The sequence below is a fragment of the Thamnophis elegans genome, chromosome 14, assembly GCF_009769535.1.
Source record: "Thamnophis elegans isolate rThaEle1 chromosome 14, rThaEle1.pri, whole genome shotgun sequence".
Classification (NCBI taxonomy): domain Eukaryota; kingdom Metazoa; phylum Chordata; class Lepidosauria; order Squamata; family Colubridae; genus Thamnophis; species Thamnophis elegans.
The window spans coordinates 48,828,398-48,856,319 of NC_045554.1; the positions used below are offsets into that span (position 1 = coordinate 48,828,398).

The following is a 27,922-nucleotide window of genomic DNA, read 5'->3' on the forward strand; positions in this document are numbered from 1 at the left end:
TACGTGACGTCATCACAGCGCGACGAAAACATTGCGCTGTGAGCGGTAAATTTAAAATTAAAGCGAAAACCTTACCCTAACCCCCCCAAACCTAACCCTAACCCTAACCCTAAACCTAACCCTGAACCTAACCCTTAACCTAACGCTAAACCTAACCCTAACCCTGAACCTAACCCTTAACCTAACCCTAACCCTAACCTTAACCCTAAACCTAACCCTTACCTTTATGTGAATCGGCTTACTTTAATTTTATTTTAATTTTAATTTAATTTATTTTTAATTTTTTTCGTCGCGCTGCTGATGACGTCACGTACGCACTTTCGTCGGGCGCGCTTTAGTGGACCGCGGTTTTGACGGGTCACGGTGTCTCTCTGTCTCTCTCTCCTTTTGGCAATGCAGAGCGTGGAGACCAATTGAGGAAGAGGAGGGAAAGGGAATCCGTAAAGGAGCCTACAAACTCCCAGGCAGTCTACCTTGCAGCTGCTTGTGTGTGTGTTTGGGGGGGCAGGGATTTCCCAGGTCCGCTCAGAGGAGGCCATCATAGCCCTCGGCTGGAGCGCAAGCACAGAGCACGTACGCAGACTCCCCGTTTTCAGCGCTGGGGGTGGGTGGGGGGCTGGGCTCCCCTCTCTCCTCTTCCTGCCTGCTTCCTGGCTGTGGGAAGGATTCCAAGCGAGCAGATGGAGCAAGCGGGGCTGAGTGTAAGAAGCAGGGCTGGGGGAGGCAGAGAAAGCGAGGCGAGGACATTGCCATAGCAATTCCTAGCTGGGGTAAGAAGGACCTTTGAGCCGCCTGCTTGGAGAGTCAAGCTTTGCACAACCTCTTGGCACTTCCCTGCACCCAAAAACTCCGCTTCGGGGGTGTCATGAAGAGGAGCACCAGGAAGAGGAGGCTGTCTCTGGTTGGCGAGGGGGCGTAAAAGGCGCCTCTGCACACACAAACGTGGAGAGACTCACTTCCATGCACCTAGAGGGAGGGGTGGGGTGGGGCTCAACCTTAGCAACTTTAAGACCTGTGGACTTCAACTCCCAGAGTTCCCCAACCAGCCATGCGTAGGACATACGTAGGAAGCAAATCTCTCTCGCGCCACTTCCCAGCTGTTCGCCCCTCCACCCTCTCTCAGGGGAACAAACTTCCAGAAGCTCTTGGGGGTTTGGACATCTGCAAGCAGCTCCATCCCGAAGGCACAGCTTGGACCCCCGAGTGGGTTTTACTCATCTCCCCCCTGCTCTCCATCCCCTCAAGAGAGGCTCCAAATCGGTCAAGGGCTAAAACAGAGAGTTGTGGGGAGAAACCCCGTCTGTGGTTCTGAGGGGATAAATCGTTTTTCAGGGAACTGGGGGGAGGGGGCTTCTCGGTCCTGTTGGCTGGCCTCTCCCCAGACCTCCCCCTCTCCCGCTCTCGAAACAACCAGAAGAAGGGGAGAAGCCAGAGCATGCATGCTGCCTCCCGTTGCGCACCCAGCCCTGATCTAATCAAGAGGGGCCGCGGCAGCACCAGGGCCCCCAACAGGCTGCCCTCCCCACTCCCCGCCTCTCTCAACTGGCTGTGACAGCTAAGAAAGCCAGGGCCTCCTCCTGTGTGCCACTTGCTCTTCAGCCCACTAAGAGGTGCTCACGGTGTGCAAATCGCACATCTCGGCTTTCGGCAGCAGAGAGCCTGGCTGGATGGACTGAGGATGAGCAGCTGGACCTTTGCGTCTCCAGGAGACGCAGCGACTCCACCATCTTGTCGGTCGTGCCCAGGCAAAGAGAGCCCGGGAGCTGGGCGCCTCCTCTCAGAACCAATGGGCAGCCAGGGTGACTTCGGCACCGATGAGGAGACACGCCTTCCCCTTTAAGGCTGCTGGGCCCTTGGGCACACAAGCACCCTCCTTGGCTGCCAAGAGCGCGATGTCCTGCCTGGCCCTCGTAGACGCTGCAGGGCCCCAAAGAGCCCCCCCACAATAGCTCTGAGCCATCAAGGAGGCTGTGGGGGGGAGGCAGACCATCTCCCCAGTGACACAGCCAAGTCCACAGGGAGGGAAGTGTCGGCCCGTGGCTTCTATCTAGGAAGATGCCAGCTGTTCGTCCTCGTGGAGCCAGGGACCCATGGAGGAACATAATGGTGGTAGGTGCCTTGTCTCAGCCCTCGTCCACAGAGGACCCCACCCTAGAAGGGGTTCACAGAGCTCAAGCACACGCCGGACTTTACAAAGCATCCTTGGCAGAATTTTCCTGAGCACAAATTCAGAGGCTCCATTCACCACCATCCCCCAAGCAGTGCCTTTCCCTGGAGCCCTCCTTTGGGAATTGATGGGCTGACCACATCCTATACCAGGCTGCCTGATGACGAAAGAAAAGGAACAAGGCACCCGACTCAGGCAGCCCCCACAAGCCCCCTCGCCCCCGGCCGGCCCAAGGCCCAAGAGACCAGCCAGGTTCTGGAAGAGCTTTTCAGCCGGGAGTTCCCAGATGAGCCTGTAGAAAGTCCTCAGGCGGAAGGCCCTTCGTTCCAAGTCATGCAGGGCTCTGCCTCCGGTTGTGTCTCCAAAATGCCCTCCCATACACCCCCTTCGGACACTCCTGGCTGCCGCTGGGGCTTCTCCACTCTGTAGTCCTTTCCCAGGTCAGGCAGCCAAAGCAAAGTCCTCCTTTCAAACCGGCTCTGAGCAACAGGTTAGTTTGTCCGTTTCTCCAGAAATTCCGCCTTGGCTTTGCCGCGGCCCAAACTGCAACCGGTTCCCGGCTTGGCCAGGGGAAACGGACAGGGGAAAGGCCCGGCTGTGTGCAGGAAGTGTGTGTGGGGATGAGGCTGAAGGCAGGACCAGGACGTGGCTCCTCAGATACCGCCACATTGGTCCTTGGTTTGACCACAATCCAGATAAGCTTAGATGATCTCTCGACACCCCCCTGCCCTCTGGTTTCATCCACGTCTTAAACAATAAAGTGAGTTTTGACTTAGCATGTTGTGCATGATATGGATTGTGGTTTATTCAACAATTCCACAGTTTGCAGTGATGTTTGAACACGGTTCTGCCCTTTACTGCCCACTGCAGAGAATTTGAGAGCAGCTTTTCCAGGGAAAAACAACTTCTTATGGCTTGCAGTACGGGTAATCCTCGGCATGTGACCACAGTTGGGAGCTGAGCAAGGCGGTTCTTAAGAGAGTCATGCAATTTCACAACTTTTTTTTTTTTTTTGCTACAGTTCCTAAGCAAATCACTGCAACGGTTAAGTGAATCATGAGGTCATTAAGTGAATCTGTCGTTCCCCACTGACGTCGCTTGTCTGGAACTGGCTGGGAAAGTCGCATATTGTGATCACATGACCCCGGGCAGCTCAACTATCATAAATACATGCACCCAGGAGGTCTAACACCGTATCTCCCATAATTCCCACGGAAGGAAAAGCCTAGGAATTTGGGGACATCTCAGGAAAGTACCGTGTTTCCCCGAAAATACGACCTGTCCTGAAACTAACGCCTTCCCGCATTTTTCACGTGGGCAAAAATATAAGCCCACCCCCAAAATAAGCCCCCTGGACACCCCCCTCCAGCCAGGCAGAGCATCGCTCACTGACCTAGCGGTATCCCGAAGGCGCCAAGCCGCAGGAGCCGGGGAGGGGAAAGGCGCTCACGTTGCTTGCTGCCTTCGGGATACTGCTAGATTGAGGAGTGCCCGGCTGGAGAGGGTGGTTGTGCGAGCGCCTGTTCTGCCCCCAGCAAGCATGCCTCCCAGCCTCACCATGCCCTGCCCCAGCTCTCCCTGCAGGGCCAGGGCGCCGCTGCTGCCACACTCCGAGCATAACGTCTTCTCCGGCTTCCAAACTCCCAAACTCGGCTGCCGAGTCTTCCAGCAGCGGCCGCTCTAGGAGTGCGCTCTGTGGTTGTGGGCTGGCTGCTGGAAGACTGTCTGGAAGCCCTCCCCCTATAATAAGCCCAAGGCCATATTTTGTGGGGCAAAAGAAAATAAGGCCCTGTCTTATTTTCGGGGAAAGACGGTAGCTGATTGGGCAGAAAACTATAAAAGATCATAAGCCTTTGCCCAGGAATTCAATCCGAAGCTTTAAGCAAAGTTTCCCCCTGCCCTTCCTCTCTTATTTTTACTTCTTCACTTCCGCTCATGTGAGTAAATTGTGAGTAAATAAAGTGAGTAAAGAAAGTGAGTAAAGTATACGTGAGCATACAACCAATTTCGTTGTATACATGATGTACAATGACGACAAAGGCTTTGAATTGAATTGAATTAAATATCTTTTCTGAAACTCTCTCATTTGCAAATGGTTGCTATTAAGAAATCTCCAGGGCTATCGACCTACGGCCAAGCTTTAAAACTTAAAACGGGTGTCCAACCTTGACAATTTTAAGACTTGGGGACTTCAACTCTGGCTGGGGAATTCTGGGAGTCGAAGTCCACAGGTCTTAAAGATTGGACGTCCCAGGTTTAAACCTTGCAGTGAAAAGCAATCCACACTCTCTTCAGCGGAACTGCACACGACAGGAGGGCACAGATTCCCAGGCAAATCCTGTTTCACCCACCAGCCCCCCCCCCCCATCTCTTGCTTCCTCCCCCGGCAAAAAGTGCTCCGCTCCGCTAAATTGCAGCCCTAGCTTCTCCATCTGCCTTGGGAAGCCAAGATGCTGTCAAAATGCCAGGATGAGCCTCAGCGCCCCATAAGAGACCGAGGCCTGGAGAAGAACCAGAGCTCTGGGTGCTCACAGAGTCCTCCTGGGGCCACCCTCACCTCCACGGGCCAAAAGAAATCCGTGGGAGGAGATGCACCCTCCGCGGGAGGGTGAGCATCGCTGGGTGAAAAACTGCAGAGACTTAAGAACATCCAGCTCTTAATTCAAGAAAAGCCAACTGCATTTAAAAGACCCTGTTTGGTCTCGGTGAGGAAGGCACCAGGCAATAAACAGGCTCCCCCCCTTCAGCCATGAAAGACAGCAGGGTGACTTTGGGCCAGCCCTTCCCCCCCAATTTAGGCTGAACCCCTTCTGTCCATTCCTGCCACTGACAGCCATGCGTCCACTTTGGGATCTGCCAGCCCATCGATGGCCTGTCAGCATAGCATCTGGGCCACATGGTCCCCCCCCCCCCCAACTAAGCCAAATGTTTTGCAAAGTGTCGTTGGAATTCCTGGGATCGCATGAAATCCCAGGGGTTGCGATTCAGGTTCATGGAGACACCACAAACTTCCTGTTGGAATTTATTAACACTATTTGCATCCTCCCTTCACCTGTCCCTAATTAAACAACAATCACAGCTTTCCATCCAGATCAAAATAGGGACGCTGAAGTCCGGTTGATCAATGGGATGAAGGAGCCAGGAAAATAATGAATGAATGAATCAGTATATTTATTTATTTGTATCTCGCCTTTATTTTATTTTTTTTTTACAAATAACCCAAGACGGCAAACATATCCATCACAACTTCCTCCTCCTATTTGTCCTCACAGCAACATCCCTGTGAGGTAGGCTGAGCTGAGAGCCAGTGTTTGGCCCAAACTCACTCAGCCGGCTTTCATACCTAAGCTGAGACTAGAATTCACAGCGGCCTGGTGTCTTCACCATGAGGTCAGACTGGCTCTAAGGGGGTCTGAGGTTACATGTAGGTGCCCTCCACAAATCCACAACCATTCCCTCACAAACACTCCCATGGCCAGATTTGAACCTCCGTGGTTCATTGCCCCCGTCGACACAAGGCCACTTTCAGTCAAAGCTCTTTTGCGGGTTTCCCGGCTGCTCTCCCAACAGAAAGACTCAGCTGGGTTGCACCCAAAGGGGGAATAATAAAGAAAAAGGCCCCTCTGAGCATGGGCAAAGGGAATTTGTCTCTTCCCACCACCATCACCCATCTGCCTCTGTTAGGAGCCCTGGCCAATGGCTCCACCTGGGATTTGGGGGTCGGAGAGCAGCCATTCCGCCAGGCAGGAGCCCCAGAGCTGCCCTCTCTGGGAAGGGAAGGAAGTGCGGGTGGGACCCACCACGCGCCCGCTCCCCAGCCCCTCCCCACCCGTAGCGGATTGATTTATGGCTGCTGCCAAGCCTTAATCGCAAAGGTCTATCTTGCTCACGCTCAATAGATTTTTTTCATCGACGCTGCTCACCCAGCTCGTGCCTGGTTTCTGAAATGAGGGGTGGTCCGGCGCTCTAGAGGGAGACCACGAGGAGTCGCCTGGGAAGGCAAGGCGCTTGCACCCTAGATGTCCCCAGGTGAATCAGGCGCCAACAGGAGGAAGCGAGGACACAGCTGTTGCAACCCCCCTCAAAGCCTGGCGTGGCCTGGGAAAGGCACCCTGGAAGCCTCAGCGCCCCTTGGCCAGGCAGCCCCCCCCCCCCGGAGCAGCTGCTCCTCCTCCTGCTCCTGGAAATCAGGCTCTGGACCTGACTGGGATCGGCAGCTCCCAAAAGAGCAGGAGACCAGCCAAATAAACCGACATCCTTGGAAAGTTGCTAGCAGGACCCACACAGAGGCGAAGGGGAGGCACAGCAGAGCTCCCCCCTTCAGAGGAGACGAGTGCCTGGCTATCAACAAGGCCAGTCGAGGTTTCAGCCAAGGGCCGAGTTCACACACACACACACACACACACACACCAAAAGCCTTTGATCTCTTAGATGGCACTTAACCTGTTTTAGAAGCCCAACAATTCTAGCTTGGTAAAGCCGGTCTGTAGCTGCACGCAGGCTCAAGCAGAGTTGGAGCAGGAGCTGAAGGCTGCCCAGTGGGTCAACCGCCAGCCTATTTGCTAGGGGGAGCAAAGCAGTGGGGCAGGAACGGGTGGCTGCCTTCCTTGCCAGCTAAGACCAAGAGAACAGCCAAAGGCTTCCTTGGGGGGAGGGGGGATCGGGACACCCCAGAATTTCAACCCAACAGCACCAACCTCTGTCGATTTCTGAGTGCCGCTGGCTTCCTTCCCTCCTGCAAAAAAGCCACAGTGCCCTCCGCCTCCTCCTCGTGGGACCCTTCCCCAAAGAAAGCTGACTTCAGAAGAGGCTCAGTGGAGGAAGGAAGCAGTTTTGCTTGGGAGTTAAGCTGGCTGGTGGGACCCTCTCCCTCAGACCCTGCGGGCTCTGCTCAGGGAGAAGCAGAACAGCCTCAAGAGCCGCCCCCCCAAGCAGGAGGGCCACCCTAACTTCTCACCCCCCAACCAGACCCCCGAAGGTCCCCAGAAAACCTCCCTGGGCTGCGGGCAGGGGGAACCATGAACAAGTCTCTATCCGGCCCCTCCGGGTGGGAGGCGGCGGCGTTGCAGAGGGGCAGACAAAGGCGATCCATCGGCGGGGTCTTTCCCGGACAGGTGGCCGCCCTCCAGGTTCCTGGCTACTCTTCGGTCGCAGCCGGCCCCTGGCAGCGTTCCCCGCGCTCCGCTCAGGAGGCAGCTTTGGGCGGCAATCCCCCGATGGACGGCGCCGCCTTGCCGTGAGCCCGGAGACCGCAAAGAAAGGGCGGGTGTGGGGCGGGCAGGCAGGACCTTACTACCCCGCCACAAGCCCCGAAAAAGGCGCTTTGGGAAGCCGAGCGAGCAGCCCGTCGGGGCTCCGGCCGTCCTCGGCACAACGGCCATCCGGGAGCGGGAGGGGGGGGGATAACCCGCCACCGGCTCTGCCTGCCTCGCTCCGGGGCTCCCCCGTGGTCTGAAGCGCTCCGGGCGGAGGCCGCGGGGGGCTCCCGCCTTTGTTCGGAAGTGGGGCTCGCCCGCCCGGAGATGCTTCGGGGAAGGGGACGACCCTGGCGCTGCTGCTGGGGCGCCGGAGCTCTCGAGCCCGGAGGGACGGGGAGGGAGGGAGGGAGGCGACCGGGACACTTACCGTCCGGAGACCGCTGGTCAGGCGAGGGAACTCTCCAAGAAGCGGCGGCGGGTAATCCACAAGCGGCGCCCGAGTGGAGCGTTCCGAGTCCCGGCGAGAGCCGAGCGGCCCAGCGGGCGGCGGGTCCGGTTCGTCGGATGGCTGCCTCGGCGGCTCCCCGGGCCAGCAGCCTTCCTCCCTGGCCCGACAGCGGAGCGCAGCAACGGCCAAGCGCCGCTTCCCTCGCGGCTCTTTGGTTCGTGGCGCTGCCCACCGCGCGCTGCTCCTTCACCGGCCGCTGCCCTCGCGCCCTCCGCCGCCGCCCGCCCGCCCCGCCAGGAGCCCCGGTGCGGCGGGACGGGGCATCTGCGCGGCCGCTTCAGGCGCTGCCTCTCAGTCGCGGCGGGAGCGGCGGCGGCGGCGACCTTCCTCGACGGCTGCGGCAGTGCTGGCTGGTGGGCTCCCCGGTGCTCGCGGCTACTGCAGCCGCCGCCGCCGCCGCCTCCGCCGCTCGGCCCTCCGGCGGGCCATCTGGCGAGGGCAGCCCCCGCGCCCTCCCCGCCTCGCTCGGCCCTGCAAGGCTCCGCCGAGGCTGGCTCCGAAAGGGGTCCCGCGCCGGTGAGGGAGCAGCCGTCCGGACCGGCCCCCGCCGCCCTGGGCTGCCTCCCGGCCGCAGCCTCTCCGGCTCTGGCAGGCGGCGCTGGCTCCGGGGATCGGGCGGCTGCTCGGAGAGGCGGCGGCGGCGGCCCCCAGCTCGCCCGCCCGCCCGCCTGCCTGCCTCGCTTGGCGGCTGCCGGCGCTGTGCGGAGCTGAGCCTGCTCGGATGCAGCCCTGGCGGCGGCGGCACCGACAGCTGGCTTGGCGGGGCGGGCGGCGCGCGGCGGTTCTCTCGCCCGGCAGGGGGCGCTCCACCCCCGCCGCAACGGCCGCCCGCCCCGCCCCCCCCCCCCCCCCCCCCCCCAGGCTCCAGGGACCCCGTGGCAGCTCCGCGCCGCTCGGCCTCTTTCCTGGCGGCGGGCCGGGGGCTCGGACGAAGGCGGCGGTTCCGCTCTTTCCCAGCCCCCGCTCGGCTGCCTGGCTGGGGGCGCCCGCTCTCTGCCCGCTTTTCCGCTCGGACTAAGTCAGTTCTCCGCAGGCTGCGAGGTCAAATCCGGCCCTACGCCCGCCTGGGCTGGGGTCCCTTTAGCAACCTTGCAGTTGGCTGCATTTACTCTCGGGCCACTCAAAAAACACTCGGTGTAGGCTCAGAAGCCCCTGTCCCAGGCAGAAGGAAGGCACCCATGGGCATCTCCAACGGAGAGAGCCATTCTCCAGTTGGTCCTGTCGGGAGGAGGAAGAACATTTGGGGTGGGGGGGTCCTGTATTGTCTAATCTAGCTCCGGGTGTGACCAAGCTGGGGAAGGGGATGATGGGGCTGAAGGTAGGAGGAGTGTTCCCCTGTGGAAACCGGTGGTGGGGCTGAGAAGCTTTGCTCTGTCTCAAGATCCAGGACCCTGGATGGGCTGGTGGGTGGGTGGATGAAGGACTTCTTTAAACAATTCAGAGCTAACCCAAATTTGATGCCATCAATAGCTTGGATGCCTTGAAAGGGACTGAGCAAACTTGAAGCAAATCAGCCCCCCCCCCTTCCCCCAACTTGTAGCCTTGAAAGCCACCTGCTTCTTCCTGGGGAGGAGACCCTCCCCCTCCATGTGGGTGAGCCTCCAGATGTCTCCCATTGGCCACAGGAGGCTGGCTGAGCCGCCCTTGGCCCAGATAAGGACAGAGCACCAAGGACATCTTGGACAAGTGACCTCTGAGGGAGGGAGAGATGGCCGACTCCGTGAGCCAGATGGGCCGTTGGATTCGTAAGGAAAAGGAGCACGATTTCCTCATGGCTCTCCTCCTTAGAGGGTCTTGGCTGTAGCCTTGTCCCCCAGGATCACTGCTGGGGTTCACATCTTGATCTCCTCCTCTTGTGCCCCCTGCAAGGGTGAGATTTCTCCTGTCAGTCAAACTGCTTCCCAACTCAAATTGACCACTAACAGCCATTTCTAGGTAGAATCAGATACTCATCTCGTTCTGTAGCTTCACACAGTCTCCCTCCTTCCCTCCCTCCGTACAAAATATCCCTCCAGCCCTCACTGGGGTATAGCAAGGTGTGAAACGCTGCCTCAGTTTCCTTTTGAGATCAAGCAGCCGCTGGTGGGCGAGCCTGTCCTGCCAGAGGCCTCGGTGCATGGCTCCCCATTGGGCCCGGAGAGGCCGGGCCAGGAGGGCTGTGGCAGGCAAGGCCCAGGGCTCAAATGACAAGCATTTTATCACTGGGCGCTGCTGGTCATTGCAAAGGGGTTGGGATGCTGCTCGGCAGCAGATAAAACCGGGCGGATCTCCTCATTTCCCCAAGCGCCCAGGAAGCAGCGGCTGGGGGCATCCCCCTCCAGGGCTTGGTATGCGTCTGATTGCACCGACGAAAGGAGGGGGGGGAAATGGCACCCCGTATTGTGTTGCGAAGGAGCAAGTGGCTTGTCTCGCAATCGATATCTCTGGATACAGAGGTCTCCTGCCACACTGTCAGCAGCATCGGGCGGGCGAAGGATGACAAAAAAGCTTTGCCAAGTGCAGAAAAGCAGCCCCTCCCGTCGTGACGTTAGCCAGGAGGATCCGGGCCCGTCTTTCCCAGGCTCCCCGGCGTCACCTGCCCCGCCGCATGGCATCACCTGGGGTGGAAGCCCCTGGCTGTGTCCCAGATGAAACCTCCACAAGACGGGCATTGTTCCACCTCGGCCCTGCCTAAGGATCGGTTTGCAGGCTACCCTTCCTCTGCCCCCAGAATGTCAGCGTGGAGAGCCCGGGTGTTTCTTCCCCCTGATTTCTGCACGCAGGGTGTAATTTCAGCCTATTGAAGTCGTAATTTGCCACCGGGAGAAATGAGGGTCTGTTGTCCCTGGTTTTGTTCGGGCGAGCTGCATAGGAATGTTAAATGCAAGACACACCACTTCAATTGCAATTGCAATCTAACCGCAGCTTTTAGCCAAGAGGGAGGGGGGCTCACAGGGTTTTTTTGCTTGCCAAGCAGTTACATTGTGCAAGAGGAGGACCAGCCTTCTTCCCAGGAGCCCCCGCAGTGGAGCTCAGGAGGGGAGGGGGGAAGCCGGGCAGGCCCGGTGCCTGGATGATTGGCAGCTGTGCCTCATCCAAGAGCATGCCATCCTTCCAACATGAGAGCAGCTTTCTCAACCTTTGGAAGCGGTGGGGACTTCAATCCCCAGATTTCCGGAGCCAACAACGAGGCCATTTGGGGGGCCGTGCAAGATCCCACATAGGGCAATGTTCCCCAGCCTTGGCCACTTGAAGGTGGGTGGACTTCAACTCCCAGAATTCCCAACCAGACAAATCCGCCCGTCTTCAAGTGGCTGAGAAATTTTGGCTTAGACCCTGCCAGCAACCCCCTCGGGGTCCCTACAGTGCACCAGAAGCATAAAAATAGTCCTTGACTCACGACCACAGCCAAACCCAAATTTTCTGTTGCTAAGCGAGGCAGTTGTTAAATGAAATTCGTCCCGTTTTATGACTTTCCTTGCCAGAGTTGTTAACGCAGTGTTTCTCAACCTTGGCGACTTTAAGTCCTGTGGACTTCAACTCCCAGAAAGCCCCAGCCAGCACAGCTGGCTGGGGCATTCTGGGACTTGAAGTCCACAGGACTTAAAGTCGCCAAGGTTGAGAAACACTGTGTTAATGTATCCCTGCCGTTGTTAAGTTGGGAACAGGGTTGTTAAGTGAGTCTGGCTTCCCCATGGACTTTGCTTGTCCGAAAGTTGCAAAAGGGGATCAGGTTACACCCCCAGTCATAAACAGGAGCCTGTTGCCAAGGGACTGAACTTTGGCCACAGGGGGGCTGCAAGGGTCACCTTTTTTCAGTGCTGCTGTCACTGTTGTAAGTTGAGGACTGCCTACATTGCTTTGTGCTCTTTCTACGAACCCAGCGTGCGGAGGGCCAATTAGGGCAAAGCTGCAAAGCTAACAGAACAAGATGTTTTCCTCCTCCTCCTCCTCCTCCCCCTTCTCCCCCTCCTCCTCCTTCTCCCCCTCCCCATCCTCTTCCTCCCCCTCCTCCTCTTCCTCCCCCTCCTGCTCCTCCCCCTCCTCCTCCCCCTCCTCCTCCTCCTCCTCCTCTCCGTGGCATCTTCCCAGCAGCCGGCTGGAGAGAAAGCTTTTAGTGACAACACTTTCCCTGCATCCTCAACGAACCCCCCCGGGGCCTTCTTGGCAGTGGCCCCCGCTTGGGAAAGGCTGCCTCTCGCTGGGGAAGAGGCAGGACCACTAAGAACCTCCAGCTCTGAGTTGCTGCTTCGGCCCCCTAAAGAGCCGAGGAACACAAGATTTTTAGGGTCCCCGATTTCACAAGCTCCCCGCTGTTTTCTGCAGCTACAAGCAGGTGGAATTGGGGGAGCTTTTTAAAAAGCAGGGACCCTTCTCCCTCCCTGCCTGCCTGCCAGTGTGAGCCTTTCTCAGCCTTGGTAGAACCGTTGGTTCCCAGGGGGTTAGAGAGGAGTCGATCCACCCGGGGGAGAAATGTTCTCTGTGGGGCCCTAATGCATTCTTGGACGCTCTTCCATTACTCTGGGAAGAAAATAAGAACCATCGCAATCTCTCCGGCTGGGTTGGATGGCCAGCAACTGTTGGAGTGGGGTGGGGTAACATTTGTGAGTCCCCGCTGCCTGCACTAAAATTGTCTGCTACTTGGAGCTGGACCCAGGGGTGAAACCCAGCAGGTTCTGACAGGTTCTCGAGAAGCGGTAGCAGAAAACGTGAGTAGTTCGGAGCACAGGAAAACGCCACTTCTGATTGGCCCCAGAGTGGGGAGGGAATGGGGATTTTGCAGTATCCTTCCCCTGCCACTCCCACCAAGCCACGCCCACAGAAACAGTAGTTTAAAAAAAATTGAATTTCACCACTGGCTGGACCAGACCTCCAGAGACAGCCCCCTGGAGCAGAGGCTCCCTGGAAGTGAGTTGTGAAATCCAGGCAAGCAACGTTTGATCTCATAAAGGAGCTCTCCTCCTTTGTGGGCTGAGGGGTTAGCCGTACACCCAGTGCACAAGGATAGGCTAGAGCAGGGGTGTGCAAACTTGGGGACTTTAAGACTTGTGGACTTCAACTCCCAGAATTCCCCAGCCAGCTAAAGTTCCCAAGTTTCCACACCCCTGGGCTAGAGTGAAAATGTATTCATTTCGGCTTTTTATTTCTTTCATCTCTCCCACCAGAGGTGGGTTCCTACCAGTTCGCACCTATTCGGTAGAACCGGCTCGTCAAATCTACCAAACCGGTTAGAAGAGGTTCCACCAGTGGACCCGGAAAGCAGGCCACACCTACAGAAGAGGTTCCAAACTGTTTTGAAACCCACCACTGGTCCTTGGATATGATTATTCTACACTATCATGCTCATATTTATAAAACTCAGTGCCTCTGTGAAAGGTAAGGATGACTACTGCGTTTGTGGTGCAATCAGAACATTGCGTGCGTTGAAGTTGTTTTAACGCAAGCCAAAGATGCCTTTTAAAAAACAAGTTTACATCATATTCTTATGCATGCCAGTGCTGTGTGTGGGGTGATTTAAGGTGGTTCTGACAAGTGTCGTCGGCATCTTCATATCCGGTCACATGGGCAGCAAGCCACTCCCACAAAGGAGGCCACACCCACAGAGTAGGTTCCAACAATTTTTGAAACCCACCACTGTCTTCCACCCACCTCAACCCAGCGTCTCTGGGGCAACGAACCAGACAAGAGAGAGACCAATAGCCGGTTGATGCTTTGGGCTTCTGCTTCCCAGCACCCATCCTTGCTCCCACCAGCTAAGCTTCCCTACTCAGTTCCCCCCCACATTCGAGGGGGCTGAGTTCGTACTTTGTGAAAACTTCAGTGCTGCCCCTCTCACAGTTTGGGGGGGTCTCCAAACTTGGCAACATTTGGATGATTTCAATTCGCAGGATTTTTCAGCTGAGGAATTCTGGGAGTTGAAGTTCACAAGGCTTAAAAGTTGCCAAGTTCGGAGACTCCCTGGCATAGAGCAATGGATTCTGGGAAATTTTTCATCTTAAAGGTTCAAAGCATCTGGAAGTAGAGGGAGTCTGGCCTTGAAGGGCTAGCAGAGGCTCTGGGGTGACCCTGGGGAAACACATCCGGCCTTGCAGCAGCCCCCACCATCTCTGGAAAACTGCCCCAAAAGTTGGGAAGGGATGTATGGAGTTGAGGAGGGTGCGGTTTTGACTCCTCTGCTTATAACCCCCCACTCCAATTGGCATGCAAATTCTTGGAGGGGAAAGATGGTCAGATCAGGGTATCCACGGGGGAGAATCCAAACTGGTTCAACTCCAGGGAGCTTCCTCCGGAGTTCTGGTCCTGCCCCGAGTAGGAGATGGCTGAAGGAGCAGCTCTGGTGGGCAGGGGGCTTGGACAGATTCAGGTATTGTGTTAAGCCATAATGTGGCTTGTTGAATTAGTGCAGTGTTTCTCAACCTTGGCCACTTGAAGATGTCCGGACTTCAACTCCCAGAATTCCCCAGCGAGCATTCGCTGGCTGGGGAATTCTGGGAGTTGAAGTCCGGACATCTTCAAGTGACCAAGGTTGAGAAACACTGAATTAGTGCCTTAAGACGCCATGTTTAACCCTAACCCATTTCATTGCATACATGATGTTCCAGGACGATAAAGGCTATGCTATGTTTAGGGAAACATCTGCAGAAGCTTCTAGATCTGGAAGGGATCTGGGAAAGTGGCCTCCAGGACTGTGAGTCCTTGGCACCAAATCACACCAGCCTCTCCGTCACATCCTTCGGGGGTCTTTGATGACAAGAGAGGGCCTAACCCTGCGGGGAAGGAAGCCGGGTGGGACCTGGGGCATCCTCTCTTTCTCCTCCACCTGCAAGGACCCGATACGGACAATCTGCCTGGGGCAGGTTCAGAGGAAGCCCTCCAGCTGCTCCCTCGGCTGGGCTCGAACGGGCGGGGGGAGCGCAACCCACCTGCCAGACTCAGCTGCCGTGAAGGCGGACGACTCGACGCCCTTCTCCTCCCCTGCTACACACATGCGCGTGTCCTCCTGCTCCCCTGCCCTAGGTGAGCAATTGGCATTCAGGCGGCAGCGCGTGTCCCCCCCCGCCCCCCATTGGGGCCTGGATGTGTTTGTCTTAATCTCGGCGTCTAAATCCCAGCTAATCCCGGGAGCCGGGCGGCAGAGGGCACGTGGCAGCCTTTTAATTTCATTTGCGGCAGAAGAGCTCTCCCTTCCCAAGGCTTTCAATTCAGGCTGGAATGTGCGGAGGAGATAAGGGCTTCGGAGGCCGCCAGTGGTCGAAGGAAGGAGGCAGCTCCCTTCTGCTCAGAGTTTATCGCCACTTGCAGCTGCATCCGGGCTGGGTGACGTCTGCAGGCAGGCAGGAAGTCTGCTTTGCTGGTTCTTGAGAAAAGTGTTGTGGGGGGGGGAGGGAGGGAGGGGAAGGGCAGCCTTGTTTTGGGGGCCATTGGCCTCCCGAAGCTCCCCCCAACCCTGGCTCTTGTGCTGGGCTTCTACAGGGAGCGGGCAGAGGGCACGCTGGGCCTTCGTGCAGGCTCTTTCTTTGCGCCTTCAGGGATTGAGCCAAGTGTTCGCTTGTGGTTTCTTCCACAAACTGTCAGCCTCTGCTTTGCTGCTGCTTCGGCTGCCATTGAAACGGGGAGGGGGGGGGCATGGTATTTGGGAGGGGTTTACTAATTGTGCTGGAGGAAGATTCTGGAGTTTCTGCTGCCGGTCGGACTGCGCATGCGGAGGAGGTTTCCCGCCAAGGCCAACGGCACCGACATTCCATCTTGGTGATGCCTTTCGAAGTTATCTCACACCTGACACTTGGGAGAATTATGATTGGACTGCAACTGGGATGCCAAGGGGGAAGGGAATGGGTTATTCTATATATCACTTGCTTTCGCGCCTAAATAATCAGTCTTCGCTTTGCTACGCTTCTGATCATTTATAATTAGTAAAAGTACACTTGATTTCTATCAATGGAGTCTCGTGGTTTTCTTTCCTAATTACTCAATGAAGGAGTGCTGACACAAACCATGGTTAGACCAACTCGACCAGTTTGTTGTGTGAACACTGCCCCCAAATCGGCAGGGCTGAGAGGAGGCAGCCAACACCTTGGTTGATTGGTAACAACACCTGGATTGGCCTAAGAGGCTAAGCCACCATGTGACGGTTTGGTTCTGGCTTAGTGTGCCCTATGAGCTGAACCAGGGAGGCTTGAAAATGGGCACTGCAGAGCTTCAAAAGGCGCCCTTGGAGAGGAGGAGGCCCTTCAACCATCTGAAGGAGCACCAAGCAGGATGAGGTCAAGGCTGACCCTCCCTTGTCTGGAGCCCAGAGCCCCAGGGAGTGGCCTCCACTTATAGGGAAACAGATTCCGTCCCAGCCTTAGGAATTCCTTTCCAACGCGAAGAGCAACGGGCTGCAGAGCCAGCCTACAGAGGGGGTGGGCTCCCTCCACGGGGTGCGTGTGTGTTCAGGCAAAGGGTAGACTGCTGCCTATCCAGTATTCGGCAGGGGTTGGCTCCATGGCCTCAAGGGACCCTGATGGCATAAGATTCAATTGCATCTTGGTCACGCACTCATGCTTGAAGAAAATCAGGGTTTAGAATCCATTCACTGCAGCTTGCAAACTATTCTTCGCAGCTTGGCCTAACGTGTGAACCCAGGCAGTTTGCCTGGCACGCGAAGGAGAATCAAGTGGGCATCAGCCCTGCTGCCCAGTGGCTGTGATACGGGAGCAGAAGCCTCTTTAGGTCAACGTTGTGAGTATCTTGACAAATCTCAAGCCTTAGCCAGGGTGTTTTTTTTTGGGGGGGGAATGTCCTTGAAATGTTAATCTGAAGTCAGAGGTCCAGGCGGACGGCCCGGGCCATTGTCCGTCGCAAGTCTCACCTTTTGTGAATGGAACAGAAGAGGCGCCTTGTGGGCAGGCTGCCAACCGCTCGGCCTGCCCTTGGCCATCTGCCTCCTTTCCAAGTTCCCAAGCTAAAAACAGGGCTTTGTTATCGTAGGCTGGGGGGGCTGCCCTGCCCTGCCCGAATCCGCTTCCCTTTCCCAGTCCCACCCTGCCTGCACCAATGCTCAGGCAGATAACAGGCTCCCTGCCCCACGGCAAAGGGAGGGGGCAAGAAGGAAGAAGGACACTCCACCGAGGACCCCAGCAAATTACGCAATGGGTGAAACCCACCTTTTCCCCCGCCAGGCCTCCCTTGCCCTGCTTAGGGTCTCCACGGCTTCCAGATGTTGCCACCTTTGTGCTCCCTGATCCAGTTCACGCATCGTGTCGATCCGTTTCACAATGGCTTAGCCACACTTGGGCTGAGTTCCACTCTGGCCTGGTGCAGAGGGTGACTGGCCTTCTCTTCAACTGGGGTCACCAGCCTGAGTATTTGAAACAAGTGGTGGGGGGGCTTCCAAAGGCCAGCCGCCTTCCAGCTGTGGTCTGCCAGGGCCCTGAGGTTGCCAACTTGCAGAGAGGATGGGAACCCTTCCCCAGTTCTCTTACTATGTGCAGCCCTGAAGCATCGGCCATTCAGCTGCACATCCCCTCCTGGATGTCACTTTAGGATGCCAAGAGGGGGCCGACTTCCACATCTGCAGTTCGGCTGTTCAAATCCCACTAGGCTCAGGGTTGACTCATCCTTCCATCCTTCCGAGGTGGGTAAAATGAGGACCCGGATTGTTGGGGGCGATATGCTGACTCTGTAAACTGCTTAGAGAGGGCTGAAAGCCCTATGAAGCGGTATATAAGTCTAACTGCTGCTGCTATTGCTATCTCATCCTAAACACTTGGGCCTGGCACGACTGCTTCTACCCCATAGAGACAGCCGCAGTGGTGCTGAGGGAGGGGTAGCTGGGTGCTGCTCTCCCCCGCTCCAGGAAGCATCTATGCTAGTGACCCAGCTCAGCTCCAGTTGCCCTTCCTGGCCAAATTTCCTTGGTCCTTCCCCAAACATGGAAGCCAGGCCTGCACCTGGGCCAGGTCACCCACAGGGAGGTGGCATCTTCTGCTCTCAGGAGGGCATGGAGGAGGACTTGACGGGCATTGGTGCAAAAGCTATTTTTCCTTCCCTCTGAGCTCCTTGCAAAGCCTTCCCTTCCTCCCTCCCCCCAGTTCGGCCTCTTCTGCAAGGGCCAAAGGCTGCCCTTAGCACTGCCTGCCTTCCCACAAAAATGCCTCCTCCTCGGCAGGGATTGGGAGGGGTGGAGGGGGACACACAGAGAGAGAGAGAAGCGAAAAGTGGTGTTGTTGCTTTGTGGTTCAACGTGACTGCCCCTCCCTTCCTTGTGTTTGCACCCCTGATTGGGGTGGTAGAACTGAGCATGGGAGCTGCCTTGCAAAACTTTGGGGGAGCTGATGGAAGGGCAGAAAACCCCTTCTGGGCAATGCTGCTTCTGACCCCTGGAAGCCGAGACAAGGAGGGCCCCTGAGCATATGCAGCACTGAGCACTGGCGCACTAACTGCAATGGCTTTATGGCAGCTTCCAATGGAGCCTCCCCACCCCCACCCCATCCTTTTAGCGTCTCATGGAAACCAGCAGCCGGGGTGCAGGGCTTCTTCTGCCATCCTCACCCTGGTAACCCCCAGGCCAGGCCAGCCCTCCCCCCCCCTGATATGTGCCAAGGGTGGGTGGGCAGGCAGGCAGGATCCTCAAGAGCATGCAGCTGGAAGCCCCATAGCAGAACTGCTCCTCCCCACACCTGCAGCCTTGATCTGCATGTCAAGGGGGGGAGGCCCAGCACCTGCTCTTCGCACGCCCCAGTGAGCCCACTGCACGGGGAACATCATCGCACGGCACCCACAGCGTATGCCCAGCCTGTTATTTCGGGTTGGGGATTCCCCCTTCCACCGGCCCCTCTGGTTTCACTCTGCACAAGAAGAAGGGAGCCCCTTCAGTTGCACGCAGAGAAACGGAAAACCCCACTGTGGGCTGAGAGAAACTGCCCCGGCCGGTTCTCACATCCTCTTCCACCGCACCTCAGGCCCAATGGCAAAAGGGGGCTCTTCTCCTGCCTTCGGAAGAGGCTTCAGAGGGGATCTGAGCTGGAGGGGAGGCTGATCAAGGAGGGGAACAATCTGGAGCTAAGGAAAGAGTTCCCGACAGTGAGAACAACTGGATCAGGGGAACGACTGGCCTCCAGAGGTTGTGGGTACTCCAACACTGGAGGTTGTCAAGAAGAGCCTGGACAGTCGTTTGTCTGATGTGGTTTGGGGGTTGGACTAGAAGACCCTCAAGGTCCCTTCTGCTATTCTGTTGTCTAGGCCTGAAGAGGCAAGGGGGCCTCCAGGAACCTCCAGAGATTTCTCTCCAAAAACTCCTTGCTTTCCACCAAGAATCTATTCTTTTTTCTGGCTACTTTAAGCTACTCAATTTGGGGAGTTCTGTCAGATCTAAGGGTTGGAGAACTGGGGCCTTTTTGGTACCCCTTAGACTCCTCTGGGGGAAATCCTGGTTTACATTGGCTGCAGGGCAAGGAGTTAGATTCCCATTGCGTGCTAAGCGACAGAGTGTGGTTTAAAAGCCACCAGGGCAGAGTCAGCACGAGGCTTAAGTTGAAACCCAGCAAATTCCTTTGGCACTGAAGAGGCTATGCCCACAGGAGGCCATGGTATGGTTGGGCCCTGCTTTATGCAGGCCCATACACAGCCATGACCACCATGTGGGCAGAGATGCCCTAAATCTGGAGTCCTTTTCTGCTTGTGTGTAGCTATTTGTACCGATTCGGCCCCCTCTGTTTCTCTTGCAGCCACCCCTGAAATCTGGAGGGATAGTCCCTTCCCATCCTTTGCTCATTGAAGAGCTGCAGGTGGCCCCGATTGGCAACGTAGACATGCAAAGCACAGGTGTTCCTGGGCAATCCCCACCTGCCCTGCTGGAACAGGTGCCCATTTGGGTGACCAAGGGTGGGGCCAAGAGAAAGCCCAGAGGGCTGGGAGCATTGCAGCCCCAACATCCATCTCAAGGCAACAGCTGTGATTCGTCCGTCATTCTCCTCCCAGCTGAGATCAGGAGGAGAACAAGTTGCTTCTAAGCTCTCCACATGTTCCAGCGGAGGGACATTCCAAGGACGTGGGAAAGAGAGCGGGGGTCTCTGGGGGTCTGCCAGAAAGCTTCAAGGTGGAGAGAGTCTCATTGCCAGAGTCTCTGGTTGTCCTGGGAACTGGTCTCCTCCAGAGGAGTTCAGGGGAGTCTGGTCGGTCCCAGCCTGGCATCCAAAACAGCCCCCCCCCCCTACAGGGGGCAGTTGCGTAAAAGCCAGGGTGCATGTGACATTTCTCATCCTTCCGGCTTGATGCCTTTATGCAAGCTTCTTTCCCGGACCGAGCCTTCTGGCTCCCCCAGATAAAACTCTTCCGCCACTCCTTCAATCACTGCTTGAAACCTCAGCCGCTTGGTCAGGGCGATAAGGACTGCCTGCCTGCCGTTCTTGGCCAGGGTAGCCTTCCTGAGATCCAGCTGCGTCCTGGGGGGGGGGACAGGGTGGGAGCGGAGATCCTTCCTATGGCCAAGGAGCCAGCCCCACGAAAACCTTCTCGCCAAGGATGAGGGCTGGTCAGGGCCTCCCTTTGCCCAGAGAACTGCACAGCTGCATTGGGACAGCAACTCACTGGGGGTTCTTTCCTCCCTGGGGGAAATTGAAGAGAAAGCCAGGCAGACACGAGGGGCTTTTTGGAAATGAGGGGAAACTTTCACCTCAGGCCAGCAGGCCCCTGGCGAGGCCACCCAGCTGGAGTTTTCTCCCAAAGGGGAGCCTGTTGCCCATGGTCTACTACTCAGCTGGTTGACTGAGTTACAGTTGGCTGCTTCGTGCAGCAAGCAAACTGGGCTTCACACAGCTCCCGAAGCTGAAGGCTAAGAAACCACCTTCAGGGTAGCTGGGACGTGTGGATTCAAACCCTCTTCTTGGCTTTCTGGGTAGGTGGGGGGTGGGAACCAGGCACAGAAACAGGGCCCGTCTCTGCAGAAGGCCAGGGGGAGCCTGGCCCCCTCCAGGATTGGGGCTGCTGCTCCCCTGCCATCTGCCATCTGCCATCCTCCTATCATGCCAAGGAGCGGCAAACATCCCCTTGAAAAAAGGGGCGGGGGGGGGAGGGGGAGAAGGGAGCCGGAAAGCAGCCGACGGAAAGAAAAAAAGGAGGCGTTCAAATAAATTATTCCTTCTGGAGGAGGGAAAGCAATCAAAGGAAGGCATGGAGTAGGAGATAAGGCAGGAGACAGAAGGAGCAAGTGTGGGAGAGAGCAGGAGATAGGAGAGGGAGGGAAATAAAAGATGGAGGAGAGAGCAAGCAATGTGGAGGTGCAGAGGAGCCCCCCCCCCTGCACTCCTCACCCCCCTTCCATCGCCTATCGCCCTGGCCATCACCAGAGCCCAACCTCAAGTAGTTTTTCACCCGGATGGGAGTCCTCTGCAGCTGCTCTGCTGCTGGAGGAGCACCTGCTTATCTCCCCCAACGGCTGTGAACAGCTCCAGATTGCCCGGGCGATGCAATTTCCATATCAGCCCCCAGCAGCCGCTCCAACGAATCCACCATGAGCAAGAGGCACGTGGGGGCCAAAGTGGAGGATCAATTGACAGGGCGGGAGGTGCGGGGGGGGGGGGGGCTGGGAAAGGGAGCCAGGCAGGCCATGGTCTCCCTTCCAATGGGACGGGGGGGGGGGCACTGCCCTGGGACAGACCAGCCGGGCAGCCTTGGCAAAGATGCAGAAAGTTTTGGATGCCAATTGTGGGAACAGAGCAGGAGGAGGAGGAGGAGACTCAGAATACCCTCAGGGTATGGTCAAAAAAGTCAAGATGGCAGCCGTGACAATGGCAAGGGCCCCCACCACTCTCTTGCCTCTCTGACCATTTCCCGTGGACTTGAAGGCCAGGGGAAGAGGCTTTGGCTCAAGACTCCAGGGATGTCCAGAGAGCCCAAGCAGGGTTTGCAGGAGGGCAGAGGCGGCCTCCCAGGGGACTCCAGAGAAACTCTAGACGGGCCTGCCTTGACTCTCCTCGGCCTCAGGGGGAACAGAGAAGGAGCAATGGGGAGGGAGGGGTCCCCGCCTGCTCTCCTCTCCCTCCCCCACCAGGGATGCCCAGATGGTCCTCCGCTGCTGTTGCTGCTGCGGGATTTATGCCGGGCGGGGCGAGGGGACAGGCAAGGCTTAACGGAGAGGCGCGGGGGTGGGGGGGCTGGCAGGCTCGGCCGCCAAAGCCCCGGGAGCCCTGAGAGCCAGCGGGTTAGTTTGCAGCCGGAGCTTAAACCTCTCCCAGGGCGCCGCTTGGCCCAGCCTTAATCCGAAGGGTCGCGAAGCCCAAAGCCGCGTCTGCAACCAGCAGGAGGAGGGAGGAGGCTCGGCGGGGTCGGGGGGTCCAGCTGGCTGTGCCACCACCTGCAGACTCGGGGCAGGGAGCTCGCGGGGACCCCCTGCATTTGCCGGGCTGCTCCCCAATAGGCCGCCTGGCTGGCGAACGGGAGGGAGGAGGAAGAGCCAACGCCACTAGCACCGGGATGCTGTGAAAAGGGGGCCGGGGTCTCTTGGCGGGATTGGGGGCCGACATGGTTGACGTTTCTGAGAGACACACACACACACACACACACACACACCCACCCACCCACCCACCCCAGCTGAGCCCTTCGGCCGGATCTGTTTCGCCTGCAGCCCTCGGGACGCCCCTTCTCCCTCGCAAAACCCCTTCCCCTGCTTTTCTCCTTAGCCCCAATTCTCTCACGCAGCCCCCCCCTCCTTCGCAGCTGGTGCTCTGGCATTTTGGCCAGGAGCTACCACGATGGCGTGCCCCCCCCCCCCGCATCCCTGGCTGTAGACACTGCAACAACGAACTAAAAATAATCCGAAACCCGAGTCGCGTGTGAAAAAGGCTGGAGCCGCCGGCTTCCTCTCAGCCTGCCCTCCCCTTCCCCATTTCCCAGAGGCGAACAAGGGGTCCTCGCCCAGCCTTGCCAAGGGCCTGACCCACACTTCCTGCCTGCGAAGCAGCTTGTGTTTTTCCACACCTGCGCTCTGCAATCAGTTCACATCAGCTCCTAAATCTAACCGAATCCAAAAATATTAAAAGCAGGGCCCATCTGTTGTCCAACTGATGGGAGCAGATGTGTGGAGGATTTCGGAGGGCTGGCTGGCAACTATTCAAAACTGTCAGAAGCTGCACCTGTCCAGGCACCACCGCCCCCCTTCCCGAATTAATTCCCCTCCTCCCCCCTCGTGTTTTTGCAAAGAAAGGGGGAGAAATCCCCACTCCCCCCAGTTTGCTCGAGGAGCTGTGTGCCCCTCAAAGAGATCACACACACACACACACACAGAGAACGATGGAAGCTCTTGGCAAGTCTTGGCATAAACACAACTGCACTGGCATTAAAGCCACCCTGTGGAGGGGAGGAGGGGGAGAAGGGCAGGAAATAGATTGACCGTCTCCCCCACCTCACCCGAGTCTGCCAGCTGCTGGGAAGGAGAATTGAGGTCTCCCGCCTGGGCCAGGGTGGTGTCTCCTGGGTGAAGCTCCTCAGGGCTGGTCCTCAGCCATTCATCTGCTTTGCCAACCTCCCCCCCCCTCCCCACTGCTCCTTCCAAGGCAGCCCGAAAGCTGTGGTTGGTCAAAACAGCCGCCTCAGAGGAGCAGGATTGTGCCTGGCCTGGGATCTCCCCTTTTTCCAATCCTCTGACCCGCATGGGCTCCCTTTCATTCTGTAACCAGGGCAGCTAAGCGGCAAGTCCTCATGTTAGTTTATATATTTACCCCTGGCCTCCAAGCACCTGCCTGGCTCTGGGCATCCCGGAGGGTCCTTGGTGCTCTCTGAGCTCGGTTGATTTCTTGCAGACGTTTCATCACCCAAACTAAGCAAGACACTGATGGTGTAACCTAGTTTGGGCAATGAAACGTCTGGGAGGAAACAAGCAGGCTGAGAGAGCACCAAGGACCCTTCATCTCAATTCTGGGCATCATGCTAAGCCATGGTTTACAGCAACAATGGCTGGGTTGTCACAAGGCAAGAGCCTCCGCAAACTCCCCCCCCCCCCCACCGCCATGTGAGGCTTTGCACAACAGGCCTCCTTCCCTGTCCAAAGAGCCTCTGGCTGGCACGGCCTCCTAGTCCTCCTGCTGCCCGCTTGTGCCCGCGAGCAGCTTCCCGTAGGAAGCCAGCTGCACAGCCAGGCCTGGTGGCCACCTTGTGGAGGAAGCAGATGGACACCCAGGAGCCCGGCTGTGCCTCTCCACAGTTCCCACCCAGCTGCTCTGCCGTGCTGGGGAGCAGCCACCCTCGGGCTGCTGGCGAAGGAGGCCAGGCAGGGCGCAGTGCCAAGGCAGCGGGCCAAATTCCCCGACTGTGAACAATGGGCTGGAAAGGCAAGTGGAGTGTGGGGTGGGGGGGGAGGAGGTGATGCAGAAGGGGAAGGGCTGGCTGCTTTCCACCAGAGAGGATGTCACTTGACCTTCCCTTGGGTCACAGCCTGGGAAAGGGACGCCCTGGCAGGTCAAGGAGAGAGGGCCAGGGCTGCCCAGAGGAAGGCCGCCACGGAGATCCTGTTTCCAGGCAGGGTCAGGCGACGCTGCCAGCCTCACCCAGCCACGCTGCCCCCGAGACCTCGCCCGGGGACAAAGGAAGAGAGCGGCCAACTTGAGCTTGTTAAAGCAGCTCCCAGCTGGGTATTTGCTCTCTGCCTGTTTTCCCCCTGAAGTGGCACTTGCTGCCTCTGCTCCGACAGGTAGCCTTGTCCCTGGCTACAGCAGAAGGTCCAAAGCACCCAGCTGCACTCCTCTTCCGTTTTCCCTGCAACCCTTATTATGCTTTGGATAACCAACTTCCCAGGAGTTCTGCAGAGGGGAGGGAACCCACTTTAGAATTCAAATACAGCAAACATCCTGATTTCAGTCCCCACTTTCTCCCTGTCTCGCCTGCAGAGACCAAGGATAAGTCCAATTGACACTTAAGGGGGGGGGAACGACGACAAGGGCTCCCATCCATCCAAAGAGATCAGGGAATTGGATGGATGGGATTAAACATCTTAGAACAGGGATGTCCGACCTTGGCCACTTTAAGACTTGTGAACTTCCATTCCCAGAATTCTGGAAGTCCACGTCCACAAGTGTTAGAGGGGCCAAGGATGGACATCTCTGCCTTAGAGCAGTGTTTCTCAACCTTGGCGACTTTAAGTCCTGTGGAATTCAACTTCCAGAATCCCCCAGCCAGCTCTGATTCTGGGAGTTGAAGTCCACAGGACTTAAAGTCGCCAAGGTTGAGAAACACTGCCTTAGAGGGAAAGGCAGACCATCTATTGAATAATCAGAAACAACCCCATGTCCCAACTTCTTTCAACCGAGTCGTATGTGTAGTCCACATATGGACCAGCCCTCGTGATGCTCTCTAGGTAAGAGATCCCAGAATTTCCCTATCAGTTATTTATTGCACAGCCTTCTGCCTTTCTGACTCAAAAGGAAAGCCGGCCGAAACCGAGGGCCAGCTGCTCCGAAGAAGAGAGAGAGAAAAACCACGGACACTAATTCTGTAAATAAACTCTCCAGAAGGTAACATATTTCACCGATATTACAGATGTCAGTTTCACCCAACTCTAGCAGCAAAGGAAATTGGAGCGGATCTTAACTCCCAGCGATTCGGTAGCCGCATCAGATACCCTCCTGGGTAGCAGTGTTGAGAAGGGTCAACAACAGCCCTCCTCCCCCAACAGATTCAGTATTTATCCTGTAATCCTCTCCAGTTCCTAACCAGTATAACCTCGCTTTGCTTTTCGAGGCAAACCAAGATTGACCAAGAGCCACTGCTTGGCTGTGAGCGCACAATTCATACGACAAACAAACAGCCGACGAAGACACAACCAACAGAACTAGAAGCGGGCACGGCAAAGCCGCCTATCTTGCAGAGCAGCCAAGGACCGTGGTCTGCCTCCAGAAACATAACACCATTCACGGACATCAGGAAAAACTGTTCACAGAATCCCGTTTGGCTTCTGAATTAGCCACTTTTCAGAGTTTCCCCCATGCCTTCTCACAAAGGCCCCAAAGGGCTGAAAGAGAAGCCGAGGTTAGGGTTAGGGTTAGGTTCAGAGGTGGGTTCCTACCAGTTCGCACCTATTCGGTAGAACCGGTTCGTCAAATCTACCGAACCAGTTAGAAGAGGTTCCACCAGTGGACCTAGAAAGCAGGCCACACCTACAGAAGAGGTTCCAAAAAATTTTGAAACCCACCACTGGTTAGGTTTAAAACCCACCTAGTTTTAGATCAGGTGTGTGAATGCAGCTGGTCATTCACTGACCTGGTGAAGCCTTTCCTGCAGAGTAAACCCAACCATCGTCCCCCTGGGCTGCCTGCCTGCCTGTGGATAACAATATGGGCTTCCTCGGAGGGAAGGAGAGGAAGTGGCTTTTGAGACGGTTTTCAAATGATCCGAACCTTCCAGCAATCCCTAATCTTTGAAAGCCAGATCTGAATGGACACCTTGAGGGAGGCTTCTCTCTTACCTTTGCAGGCAAAGCCTTGAGCCCCGAATGGTTTTCCAGAAGCCGCTATCTCTTCTTCCCGGGGACAGGTCATCTCACCTGGGGCTTCCTCAGAGAGCAGGGAGGAGGCTGGTCATCCTGTTCAGCCTCTCCCACATTGGCCAAAGAGACCGAGGAGCCCTGGCTGGCCAGAGGAGCCAAGGAAGGGCTGCATTTGGTGGTGGTGGTGGTGGTGGGTTCTTCTAGGTTGAAGGGTTAGACACGGACTCTCCGTCCTCAGGGGAAGACAGCAGAGGTGTTGGGGGGATAACTAGGTTTCCCTTCCTAGGAGCCTCTTTCTCCAGTGTCGGAGCTGGTGCAGTCTATCTGAGAAGCAGAAAAGGCACTCTGGTGGGAGCCCAGCAGCGACATCCTGAAGAGGCTGCAACCCTCCGTCTCCGCCAGCTGAGCCGAAGGCCTTCGCGAGGGAGAACAACAGGAAGGAGAGGAACTGGCCTTGGACTCGGAAAGGTTCCTGCAGCACCTTGGAGGCGGCTGAAGCCGCCAGGCCCTTCCAGCAAGGCGCATTTACACTTCACTTGGAGGCGAGGAAAGAGCAATTTTGCTCCTAAGGAAAAGGTGCAGAAATATTTCAGTGGAGGAAAGCTTTAGAAAGGGCTCCTAGGGGAGCAGAGGTCTGGCACCTCCACCCCTGCCAGGCTCTGTCTGAGCTCCCGCAGCTGATCTGGGAGCGAGAGGAGCACTCGCTCCCAGCTGCCTTCCTCTGGCTTCCCCAAGGGCCCCTGGCTGAGACAAAGGGGCTCCAACCACACAAAGCTCCCTTTTCCACCCAGTCTGTTGTTGCACAAAGCTCGGTCTCTGGTGCCCATCGTGCCAGGGGGCACTGGGATTGCTCCAGGGCCCTACAAGGAGGCTGCCACTAGAGTGATAGCTTTCAACCTTGGCAACTTTAAGATGTGTGGTCTGCAACTCCCCAAATTCCTCCGGCAGGCTAGGGAATCCTGGGAGTTGAAGTCCACGCGTCTTAAAATCTTAAAGCCCAGGGAATCCTGGGAGTTGAAGTCCACGCGTCTTAAAGTTCCCAAGGTTGTCAAGCCTGCTTTACTCAATGGAGTGGAAAAGAGGAAGGTGTTTTCTTTATTGGTGTTTCAAGGGTAGAACTCCCCGCTGGTTGAAACACGTACCCCTCTCATTAATGTCATTCATGGTTTCATTTGATTCTCACGCAGCTCCTTCACAATGGGAAATTATAGGCACTTTTACTAAACCGGTAGTACAATAACCTGTTTTCTGTCGCTTGTTACAGTTTTTGTTTAAATGTTTGGTGCTTTTTTTTTAAGAGCATTCATGCGCGTGTAAATATAACCCACATTGGTTGAAGGAGAAGTGCAGTGCTTAAGAATAGGTTTCAAGGGGAACGCATTCTGCGCGCTGATGCTTATTTTCAATCCAAATCCTTGCCAGGAACAATATGCAGTGAAACTGTGGCTGTGTGTTCTGGAAGTCTCCATTCCTCATTTCGGAACCTGAGCACGGCTGAGGGGTCCACGTTCCCTACCAGAGAAAGGCAGCCCCCTTGTGCTCAATGTGGGGCAGTCCGAGCCACTGATGGCTCTGCAAGAGGGCAGCTGCCCACCCTCTGGGACAAGGGA

General features: G+C 56.7%; 1 protein-coding gene across 3 annotated transcripts in view; it reads right to left on the bottom strand.

The window, feature by feature from the left end:
* The window catches only part of CBFA2T3 (CBFA2/RUNX1 partner transcriptional co-repressor 3), a 66,202-nt gene extending 39,510 nt beyond the window's left edge, over positions 1-26,692 (bottom strand). For 2 of the 3 annotated variants that reach the window (XM_032230797.1, XM_032230796.1), the window contains exon 1: positions 26,292-26,692. In XM_032230797.1, coding sequence (XP_032086688.1) covers positions 26,292-26,364 — 73 coding nt within the window. In that variant the 5' untranslated portion in view covers positions 26,365-26,692. Of the gene's footprint in view, positions 1-7,792; positions 8,580-26,291 lie in introns of those variants that run through there. The other variant, XM_032230798.1, reaches the window with a different exon arrangement.
* Positions 26,693-27,922: the final 1,230 nt, after the last annotated feature.